We start from the raw sequence: 10320 nt of genomic DNA, 5'->3' as shown, positions 1-10320 counted from the left end.
CCCTGACTGTCATTCGTCTGAATGGGGAGGCTGCCTGTGGTGTGTCTGTCCATCTGCTGGAGGGGCTCTGTCCATCTCTTCAGCTGCTTGTCTGGGGTCTGTTCCTCTGTCCATCTGTTAACTCCCTTGGGGAGCTCTGTGCATCTGGGCTGTGTTTGTCCCTGCCTGAATGAGGTGTTGTCATTGTTTCTGACTGGAGTGTTCTGTCTGTATTGGGGAGGTGGGGACCTGATCGTCTTCCTGCAACGTGCTTAGCCACCCATTTGCTGGCGCCTGCTGTTCCCGAGGTGGCCACGGGGCGGCAGCCGTGCGCTCACGCCCGCAGGGACCTTTACCCTCTTCCCCTTCCTCCCACCCTCCCAGCGTGGGCGCGCCCCCTGGACGCAGGCAGGCGCGCAGGCTGGTGTTCTAGACCCGCGCGCCCGCTTATGGACTCGCGCCCCCGCCGCCGCCACCTCGCCGCCTGGTTTCTCTGGCCCAGTTCCCCCCAGGGCCCCGGTGGCGGAAGCCGGGCCGGAACCAGGCGCCTCATGCATCCGCTCCAGACCAGGTGCTTCCTGCCCTGCGGCCCCTCGGGCTCGCACGCTGAGGCACCCGGCAGCCTGCTGCAACTCCTCCCCCCCCAGGGCAGGGGCGGGTGGCAGCGTTAACGAAGAGGCCTGGGGCAGAATCCCCACCCTGCCACGTGGTAGCTGTGGGACCCTGCAAGCACCCTTTACCTTGCTTCATCCCCATCTGTAAAATGAACCTAACTCCAGAACCCACCTTGTAGGGATACCAGAGTTAACTCGTATGTTTAGAACTGTACTCTTGCTTCCCTGGGACAGTAGGAAGGTTGCTTGGGGGGTCCTGGGCTTCACCTGATTCCTGAGAGGGGGTCGATAGTTCGGTGCTGGGTGGCAGCTGAGGGCACTGGGCAAAGTACGACTGACACGGTGGGAGGCCGCTGGGGATAAGGGACGGTGTTGTCACTGCTTATGTTGTTGTACCCAGCACCCCTCCCTTTGTGAGGTCCAGCAGGATCTTGAGCTTTACCACCATTCCAAGATCTTTACCCAATGCCTCTTTATCACTGCCCACCCTGAAGTGGCCCCCACTGTGGGATGAGGGCCAAGGACCTCTGAGTTGGGGCTATGTGATCCTGTGATGTAGAGGCCCAGGATTGTGGAGACCTGCTGGGGAGGCACCTATTAGAAGGTTCTGCCAGCTCTGGCATCAGAGGAAATCTCCCCCAGCTGTGGCACTTCCCCTAACCCTCCTGGGCCTGGAAAGGTGGTGTGCACGGGGGGCCCAAGACAGCTGCCTAGGCTGGACACCCAAGGCCAAAGTGTCAGAACTGCCCTCCAGTCAGTGCCCCACTCCAGGGTGGGGTTGGCAGAAAAGCGGGGAGGCACTCTGTAGAAAGAGGAACCAGGCAGGGTGAGGAGAGGAGAAGGGGGCCCCTGGGTCACGAGGCCCCAGCAGGGCCGGAAAGAGCTCTCCTCCACCCCCATCAGCATGGACACAGCAAGGGGTATTCAAAGCTGGAGGACAGACCCAAGTGGCATAGGGACCACTGCATCCATCCCTGCCTCGTTGTCCCTTCTGCATGCAACTGGGCACCTCACTCCTAGGGGTGTGCACCCTGGTTGGGATCCTTAAGTGCCTGGGGGGATGGAAGGTGAGGCCTTGAGGGGTGACAGTCAGTCCTGTATGTGCCGGCTGGGGGCGGGGACTTGAGGCCCGCGCTAGGAGATCCCCGCCCGCTGGTTTCCTCCGGGGTCAGCCCGGCTCCTTATCAGGCGCGGCCAGGCAGCCAGGCCCTTATCTGCACTGGCCCAGCATCCTCCGGCCGCTGCGCCAGGGGTGAGAGGGAGGAAACCCGGCCGCCAGGGGCGGGGAGAGGGCAGGCGGCCCGGAGCTGCTCACTTTCCCTGGAGGGACCTACCCTGTTGCCACCGCCGCCGCGGTGGCCCTTGGGAGCCAAGGAAGCAGGGTGGCCTGATGCTGCGGCCCAGACAGGGCCTCCGCCTGCCAGCAGCACGGAGCGCAGAGGCCCGAGCGGGCAGCGGTCGGTGCCTTGCCTGAAGTCAGAACCGCATCCTGGACCTGAAGGACAGAGTCACGGCCATCAGCAGGCATCCGGAGCAGTGCTGGGGTAAGAGTGGCGTGGGCCTGAAATTGGGGGATCCCGGACCCGCCTGCGCTCATTCATTCCTTCCTTCCTTCATTCATCTAGGGGGCCCACTAAGTGAAAGACCAGGCCAGCTTCCCCAGGGCCTAGCTAGGGAAGACAGGGAAGAGGGGCCAGGAGTCCCACACATTGCTGGGACACGCCAGGCCATGAGGCCAAGAGTGAACAGGGATGTGGAAGCAGGGTGCAAAGGGGTGGATACTGATGGGGGTTGGGGAGGACACAAGAGCCAGAGGGTGGATTGGGGCATGACTTTGTGCTGGGCAGTAGAGTTAGCATCTGGAGTCAGTGTCAGCAGTGGGGTCACAGGGTTCGTAAAGGGGACATTTTCAGCGGGTGGGGGCGTGGTCACTGGAGTGATTATGGAGGACTTTCAGGGTCTGACGTGGAGACAATGGGAAGAGCCTCCGGGTTATAGCTGAGGGCCACATGGTCAGCCAGGGGGCAGTGGTCAGTGAAGGGTCAATCAATCGTGGAGGGATTCCAAGGTCCATGGTGTCAATGAAGGGTCTTGGGATCAGATCTGAGGGTTACAGGGGCATCCTGTGGTCAAAGGGTCCATCGTGGGTTCCCTGCCTTGCCCTTGCCTCCAGGCTCCAGGCGAGAGGGGATTCTGGAAGAAGGGAAATTTGCTCGGGGGCTCTACAATTAAGGCCTCATGGGTCACAGACAGCTCAGAAGCAGCGCTGCTGAGCTCAGTGCTGCCCAGCACTTCAGTGGGCACCTCCTGTCCTTGTGTTGGACCCCCTCCCATGTCCTGGTAGTTTCTGGGCCCGCCCCGCATCTGCCTTTGCCCACTGAACTGCCATCCCCTCCACTCTTCCTCCCATTTGAGGGCTCTGTTGGGCTAAGGGTGGGGAGTGGCTTCTGATTCCCCCCTCCCCACTGGCTTCCTTCCTCCCACAGGTGAGCACCCCCTCGGGGTCCATGTGCCCGCCCGAGGCCCAGGCAGAGGTGGGCCCCACCATGACCGAGAAGGCCAAGATGGTGTGTGCCCCCAGTCCAGTGCCTGCCCCGCCCCCAAAGCCTGCCTCGCCTGGGCCCCCAAAGGCGGAGGAGGTGGACCACGGAGGCTCCTCGCCACCCAGGCTGCCCCCTGGCGTGCCAGTCATCAGCCTGGGCCACACCAGGCCCGCAGGGGCAGCCATGGCCACCACGGAACTAAGCACCCTCCGTCCCCCGCTGCTGCAACTCTCCACCCTGGGAACCGCCCCGGCGCCCCTGGCCCTGCATTACCACCCTCACCCCTTCCTCAACAGGTCAGTGGGGGACTGGGGCCTGGGGGGAATCCAAGGGTCAGGGTCCTTACCCACAAGGCATTAGTGACCCACGACCCCTTACAGCCTCTACATTGGGCCGGCAGGACCTTTCAGCATCTTCCCCAGCAGCCGGCTGAAGCGGAGACCAAGCCATTGCGAGCTGGAGCTGGCTGAGGGTGAGTATGGGTTTGTGTTCGCCCAGCCATCTCTGCTGGGGCCCACGTCTGTCACATAAACTTCCACAGGGAAAGGTTATGCGACATTGCACACAGGCATACAGAGGACAGCCCACACAGGGGCTCAGTACTCGGGCAGGTTACACCCACGTGCAAAACCACAGACCAATGGCCAGTTCCACACAAGCACAGCCACCCAACGAGCCACAGAGAGTCACAGCGAAACACAGCATGGCATGAGGGCTTCAGAATGACAGCCACGCACATGCACAGGCACACAGGAAACAGCCACGGGACAGCAACCATCCAAGAGACAGCCACACGAGAGAGAGCCACAGGACCACAACCACAGCCACTGAGGTCCCTGGCCACACAGGAATTAGCCACACAAGCACAACCACATGGCAATGATCACACATCACCGCCATTTAGATATACCAGGAGTTCCCAAGGCCACCTGAGACATGAACGGCACCACAGTCACTGGGAGGGAAACTCTCAGAATGAGAACCATAGGGACAGCTCCCCGCACCGGCAGCCACATTGCCTCGAGAATTTCAGCCGTTAACATCAAGGTGTAGACAGAGGTACAGAAGGCCTCAGTTGTCTGCAGCTTGGGCCTGTGATAGTCCTTGTCTAGGCAGCTTAGAGATGGGGCTGCGTGGGCTGCTAACTGGCAGGAGAGCTACACGTGGAGCCTACGTGTGTGTGTATCCCTTGGGTGGAGAAAGCCCCAGCTCCCCGCCGGGGTTGAAGTCCCATGAGGGTGCTGGGGGCCCGGAGTAAGGGCAGGTGGGGGTGCCTGCCTATCCCGGGCCATGGCGCCAACCCTGCCACTCCTGTCCTCAGGGCACCAGCCCCAGAAGGTGGCCCGGCGCGTGTTCACCAACAGTCGGGAGCGCTGGCGGCAGCAGAACGTGAACGGCGCTTTCGCCGAGCTCAGGAAACTGCTGCCAACGCACCCGCCCGACCGGAAGCTGAGCAAGAACGAGGTGCTCCGCCTGGCCATGAAATACATTGGCTTCCTGGTGCGGCTGCTGCGCGACCAGGCAGCGGCTCTGGCCGCAGGCTCCGCCCCTCCAGGGCCCCGCAGACGGCCGGCGCACCGAGCCCTGGACGACGGCGCCCGCCGCGGGCCTTGTCGCAGGGCCGAGGTGGTGGCGCGCCCGCAGCCCGCGCCCCCAGGCGGCCCCGATGGCAGCCCCGGCGGGGCGGGCCGACCCATCAAGACAGAAAAAGCGGCTGTGAGTCCGGAGGTGCGATGACCTCCACGGTGTCGCCTCTGAGCCGAAGGGCACTGGAACTCAGCGCAGGGCCGTCCAGGAAGGGGCGGACGACGCTCAGCGCCTGCTCTGGAGATAACTCCCCCGAAGAAGGACCAGTGAAGAGTCCCCAAACGGAGGAAAGGGCCCGGGGGTCTGGAAGGGCGACCGTCGCCCCCAGGGGCCCTGCAGACCCTTTTATCGCCCACTGCCCGCTGGAAGTGGCCTTGTCCGCGTACCCCTCCCGGGGGAGAGGTCCGGGAACCAACACGTCAGAGCGGTCATCGGACCCAAGTGGTGCCGCATTTTTCCGTGCTGGGGTCACCGAGGGAGGTGGGGAGGGACCGGAGAGCCTACTACTTTCTCACCGGCGCCCCCTCCCGGAGACTAATAGATACGCGCTGCTCGACGGTGGCGGCCGCCGGCCTGGCGGGAGAGAGGCGCAGAATCCATGCGGCGGCCCCACCCCACCGATCCCGAAACTGTCCCGCACGATCGCGTTAGCGAAGGCTCAGGCGCTCTTGCTTTTGTTTTTCTTTATTTCTTTATTTCACATACACATTAGCCATTCAATGGAGAAGCCGGAGAGAGTCAGGCAAAGATGGTATAACAGAAGCGCAGTGACGGGGGCGGGGTGGGGTGGGGCGGGGCGGAGAGGGAACGTACGGGCTGGCTGCCTACTTGCATTCCGCTAGGACACTGAAAACCCAGAAAACAAAACAGACAGTAAACTACCCTTGTTTCTTATGTATCTCAGTGCAGAGACGGGGGTGGAGGGCAGAGAGGGGGAGACCAGGCTGAAGGAAGAGGAGCGGAGGGACGGGGACGCTAAGGGGGAAGCACACCAAATCCATTAGTACTATATATAGAGATACTCGTATATACTGCGTTTCTTAGCCTAAGAAGAAACTTGTTTGACGGGACGGGCGGCCTTTGCGGTCCGCGATGCTGGTGCTGGTCGGGCGCACGGATCTCCCGGGGCCGAAGCGGGGCTGGCCCAGGCTGGCTTGCGGGGGGAGGGGGGCGCCCCAAGGGTGGGTGGGGGGAGCAGAGGCGGGGCTGGGGTGCCCCTCGGGCTCTCGATTGGGGGACGAAAGTTCTCGTGACTTTATTGCTCCTTTATTTTCTCTCGTGTGTGTGGGGGGTGTCCGTTCAGCACGGTCGGGGTGGGGAAGTGGTGGGTCGTCTGAGCCACCCGGCCCCTCTGGGACCCAGAGCGCGGCGTCCGCTCCGCCAGCACGGGGGTGAGAACAAGGCACTAGGTCGGCCGGCCAGCGCGGGGGCGGGTGTGTAAGGCAGTCGACGGGGTTGGTTGCAGGGTAGGATGGGGCTGTGTGCGGGGCCGTGTGCGTGCGTGCGTGCGTGCGCGGGCCTGGGCGAATCGACCTGTCAGCTTGGCTGGTCCTGTCCTGGAGCGTCGAGCCTTCCCCGTACTCCCCGGAGGGTGACCGGGGTGGGGGTGGGAGGGTGATGTTGAGTCGCGGGCGCCTGGGAAGGGGGGGGGGGGGAGGGGAGAAACTACCAACTTGCTGAGCGCGCTCCTGATAATGCTGGTGAGGGTCAAGTTGGCGTCTGGCTCAAAGAAGGACGCTCGGGTTGGAGAGGGAGGGAGGGGACGTTTGTTCGTTGGCATTGACCTCTGCGGGGGAGGGGCTGGGGACCCGCCGCCGCGCCCCCGGGCCCGGACGGGGTTGGGGCGAGGAGGGGGCGCTGGGCACCGGGGAGGGGGCGCCCGGGGAGACCCGCGGCCAGAGCAGCCCGCCGCCGGGCGCACGCCGCTGTCCCGTTCCGTTAAACTCAACAAAGAAGGGATATGCGTGTTCCTAACAAGTGCAGGATATTTAATTGATTCATAAACTTATGTATAATAGTTTGTGGGTTTTTTAAAACGTACTTTATAATGTAAGAAGCACCAGGGTTTTTATGTTGAATTATCTTTAAAATAATTTTCTCTCGTCCTTTTCCTTTTTGATCTTGTGTTGGTTTTTTAATGTCGAGGTGTTGTTTGTTTTTTTTTTTCAATTCTAAAATGTGAACGTTTCCTTCAGCCCTCCCACCGAAACCGAGAACGAACGACGAAACAAATAAAAACCCCAGATCATCCTCGTCAACGCAGGAAAACGACTTAAAAAAAAAAAAAAAGAACAAAGAAAAAAAAAAAAAGGAAAAAACACTCAGCTTTCGTTACCCCCGCACAAGGCGGGGCAGGCCCGGTTCTTTTAGCGTCCCCAGAGCCGCGAGGACATTACAACAAAAATAGAATTTTTTTTCTTAATCTCTTAACATACAAAGATAGGAAAACTCTCTGATGCATTGCACTTGGTTCAATGAAAAAAAAAAAAAGTTCATTTCCCCCATATATATTTTTTGTGGGTTTTTTTTCTCTTCTAACACGTCCCCACATCTCCTGTCGCCCTCGTCGCCCCTCGCCTGCCCCTCACAACAACACTTAGGAAAGGAGCGGCCCCCAACCCCCGTGCCCACCCCGGCAGCCCTGCAGGGCGCGCTCCCGCCCCGGCCCAGCTGGCCTGCAGCTTCCGACCTCGCCTGGGCGGGCGCCCCGCAGACCCCCGCCCCCGAGGACCCACCGCGCCCGCGGCCCCGATTGTCTTCGAGGGAAGGGGCGTGTGCGGCCGGGCAGGGGGGCAGGGGTCCCTTCTGCTCCCCTCTCAGCTCTGACCCTGTTTAGCCAACCAAACTGAAAAATCATTGCACTTTGACCGCGCGTCACGCCCGGCCCACCCGGCCCCCCACCCCCCGCCCTACTCCCCACGACCCCCAGGCTCCCGCGGATTCCCCTATCCCCTGCTTCTCAGACCCGGTCCTCCTCGAGGGCTGCACGCGGATGGGGGAGGGGCTTCGCTCAACTTCCAACAAAAGCCACCCCTGGGGCCAGCCACCTTGTGGCTTCCAGCTGGGGAGGAGGCACCACTCAAGCTGGCCCCTCTTGCCCCAGGTAAGAGCTCTCCTCTCCTCCCCAGCCACCTCCCTCCCCTCTTTCCCTCCCTTTGCTTGGGGCCACAGCCTCACAAACTAGATTCACAATAAATAAAGCCCATAACCCACCCCTATGTGGTGCAACGTTGGGTTGATTGACTTTTCAGAGGATCCTGACCTGTGCTTTGTGTTTTCATACAGTTAAGAAGGAGAGAGAAAGAGAGAGAGGCACAAGGACTCCAGAAGGGGGCCAAGATGCAGGGAGGAGGGAGTAAGGCACAGAAAGACAAGCCAGAGGGGCCAAGTCACACCCTGGAGGCGGGCTGGGTGTGCTCTTGCTCCCCTCCCTCCCAGGGGGGCTTCTGAAGACCCTCTGGACAGGCCCCCAGCCATCCCTTGGGCGGAGGAGGGGGCTGTGGTGGTGGTGGGGGAGAGCTACTTCTTGTGGTGTGTTACCAAATTGTTCCCAAGTTGCTCAAATGGAGGAGTTCCCAACTGCAACAGCAAAAGACCGAAACAATGAATGCCCCACCCCTAAATAAAGAGTAAAGACATTACAGCTGAAATCCAGAGAGAAGTGGCCATGGGGGTGGTGTGGGGGGAAAGGGGAGGCAGAGAAAGCTCCAAAACACTTTTGAAAAAGGACGACACCCAACACCCTCCAAAGGAACTGAAAGTCGGCAAGCAGGACGCCTACCTAGCGCAGGTGGCGGTTTAGCCAAGGGCAGCGGCGGCTGCCTCGTCCTCCTCGCTCGACTCCGGGGTCCCCTTTCTGCTCCACTCTCCGGCCCGGCCACAGCAGGGCTGTCTGCGTAGGGGCAGGGGCAGGGACCAATGGGGCGGAGCGAGGGCACCTGCATGCGGGGCTGGGGTGTGGGGGCAACCTGGGGCCCACCTCCCCTCACTTGTAGCATGTCAGGACGGTGACCTTCCTGGCCTGCCTTGGGAGAGAGGGAAGAGGGGACCTGTCCCAGGCTGGGATGGGCTGTCTAGAGCATTCCGACCTTTTCCTATGGACTGTACAGAGGGGTTTGGGGCCCGGGGAACTGCCCCTGCAGCTCAGGGTCGGGTGGTAGAACACCCTCCATTCTGGGAGCACACAACTAGCTCCGGGAGATGCCCCCTGCCCAGCCGGGGTTGGGGGGGCTTCTAGCCCGAGGGTGGGGCGAGGCTATCCTGCTTCACCCGGTCCAGAGCAGCTGGGGGAAAGAAGCCAGAGGCAAAGGCAGTGAGGGAGGGAGGGGGTGGAGTCTGGAGGGGAGAGCCCTCTGGATCTGCACCCCATCATCTTTACAAGCTGGTCCTCTGAGCTCCCTAGTGAAGCTCCGGCCCTAGTCGAGGGTGGGGTTCCCCTAGGAAGGGTGAGGGTGGGGGACAGGCCCCTTCAGAATTGTGCTGGTTGCTTTGTTTGGGGATTTTGCTCCTTCCCCAGAAGGCCGGGACGGGATGTGGGGGGAGGAAGGCAGTTCTGCATCCTTTCTTTCTGTCCTCTACTTGACAGAGTCCGTTTTGCATGTTTCTTTCTGCTTGGCTGCTGGTGCACAGCTCCACCGAGACCTCTTCTGAGGCTCTCCGAGAACTGAGCTGCTTCTGGGGGCCTGCAGGGGTCCCCGGGCTGGAGGAGAGAAGGGCTGAGTGGCTGACGACGTCTAATTTTTGCTTTTCGGTGGGGCTGGGCTGGGCTGGGGGATTTTTCCACGTCTCAAAATTTCTTCTCCCCCCTTTTGAGGAACCTCTTCTTTTCATTTTGCCATTTCTTTTGTCGATCTTATCAGAGGAACCAGGACTGAAATGGGACAAAAAAAAAGAGGCGATATTGAGAATAGCAGGGGCGGGTCCCTTCTTGCTCCCACCTGGTCCTGTGACTCCAGCCTGGTTCCTGAGGCCCCTGGAGGGTCCAGCTCCAGCAGAGCCAAGGACACCAACATCTATCTCATGCAGAGGTACATCGCCACTCTGTCGGTCCCTTCTATGGGAATCCTGACCCCCCAAGAGACCCTGCCTCCGGTGCTAGAGTCCAGCTGGCCTTCTCGTGGGTACTGTGCCCAGCGGGTGAACCCCCGTGCTGGCACTGGCACAAGCACAGACCTGGGATCTGGCCATGTTTCCAATTGTTTAGGTTTTTGTGTGGGCCCTGGAGGGTGGGGGAGGATGCCAGGCTACAGCTTTTGTCCCCAGAGGGGTTTGGGGAGTGGCGTGGGGGGTAGCCCAGCTTCTTGCTGAGTTTCCTTTCTGTCTCTTTGGATTAAAAGCAGAAATTCCCATCTGCATAGCTCAGCTAAGGTCCCACAGCCTGAAAGTCTGGGGAGGGGTGGGTACCACATGGCTTCAGTCCCTAGCAGTTCCAGGCCTGGGGGAAGGGATCAGTAGCCCGGTGGGCTTGATCTTCTACCCTCCTGGGCACCACGCCCTGGGGAAGACCTGAGGCTCCCTCGGGTGGCCATCGCTTCCCTCAGGGTGCCAGCAGGGGGCGCCGCCTTCCCACAAACAGGCTCTGGCAGCCACTCAGTACA

The 10320-nt window shown here is 61.0% G+C and overlaps 2 protein-coding genes across 11 annotated transcripts in view; one reads left to right on the top strand and one right to left on the bottom strand.

The window, feature by feature from the left end:
* The first annotated feature begins 1681 nt into the window (after positions 1 to 1681).
* On the top strand, positions 1682 to 5428 carry LYL1 (LYL1 basic helix-loop-helix family member). Its single transcript, XM_059060749.2, has 4 exons — positions 1682 to 2137; positions 3080 to 3432; positions 3517 to 3608; positions 4458 to 5428. The coding sequence occupies exons 2-4, from the start codon at positions 3101 to 3103 to the stop codon at positions 4871 to 4873; spliced, it is 840 nt and encodes a 279-aa protein (XP_058916732.1). The 5' UTR covers positions 1682 to 2137; positions 3080 to 3100; the 3' UTR covers positions 4874 to 5428.
* Positions 5392 to 10320, bottom strand: part of NFIX (nuclear factor I X) — a 98628-nt gene continuing 93699 nt past the window's right edge. For all 10 annotated transcript variants that reach the window (XM_059060745.2, XM_059060748.2, XM_067032636.1 and 7 more), the window contains one exon: positions 5392 to 9593. In XM_059060745.2, the coding sequence (XP_058916728.1) occupies positions 9579 to 9593 (15 nt within the window). In that variant the 3' untranslated portion in view covers positions 5392 to 9578. The remainder of the gene's footprint in view (positions 9594 to 10320) is intronic.

This window comes from Kogia breviceps, chromosome 4, assembly GCF_026419965.1.
Source record: "Kogia breviceps isolate mKogBre1 chromosome 4, mKogBre1 haplotype 1, whole genome shotgun sequence".
Classification (NCBI taxonomy): domain Eukaryota; kingdom Metazoa; phylum Chordata; class Mammalia; order Artiodactyla; family Physeteridae; genus Kogia; species Kogia breviceps.
Note: the sequence above shows the minus strand (reverse complement) of the source record. Positions and strands in the feature narration are given on the sequence as shown.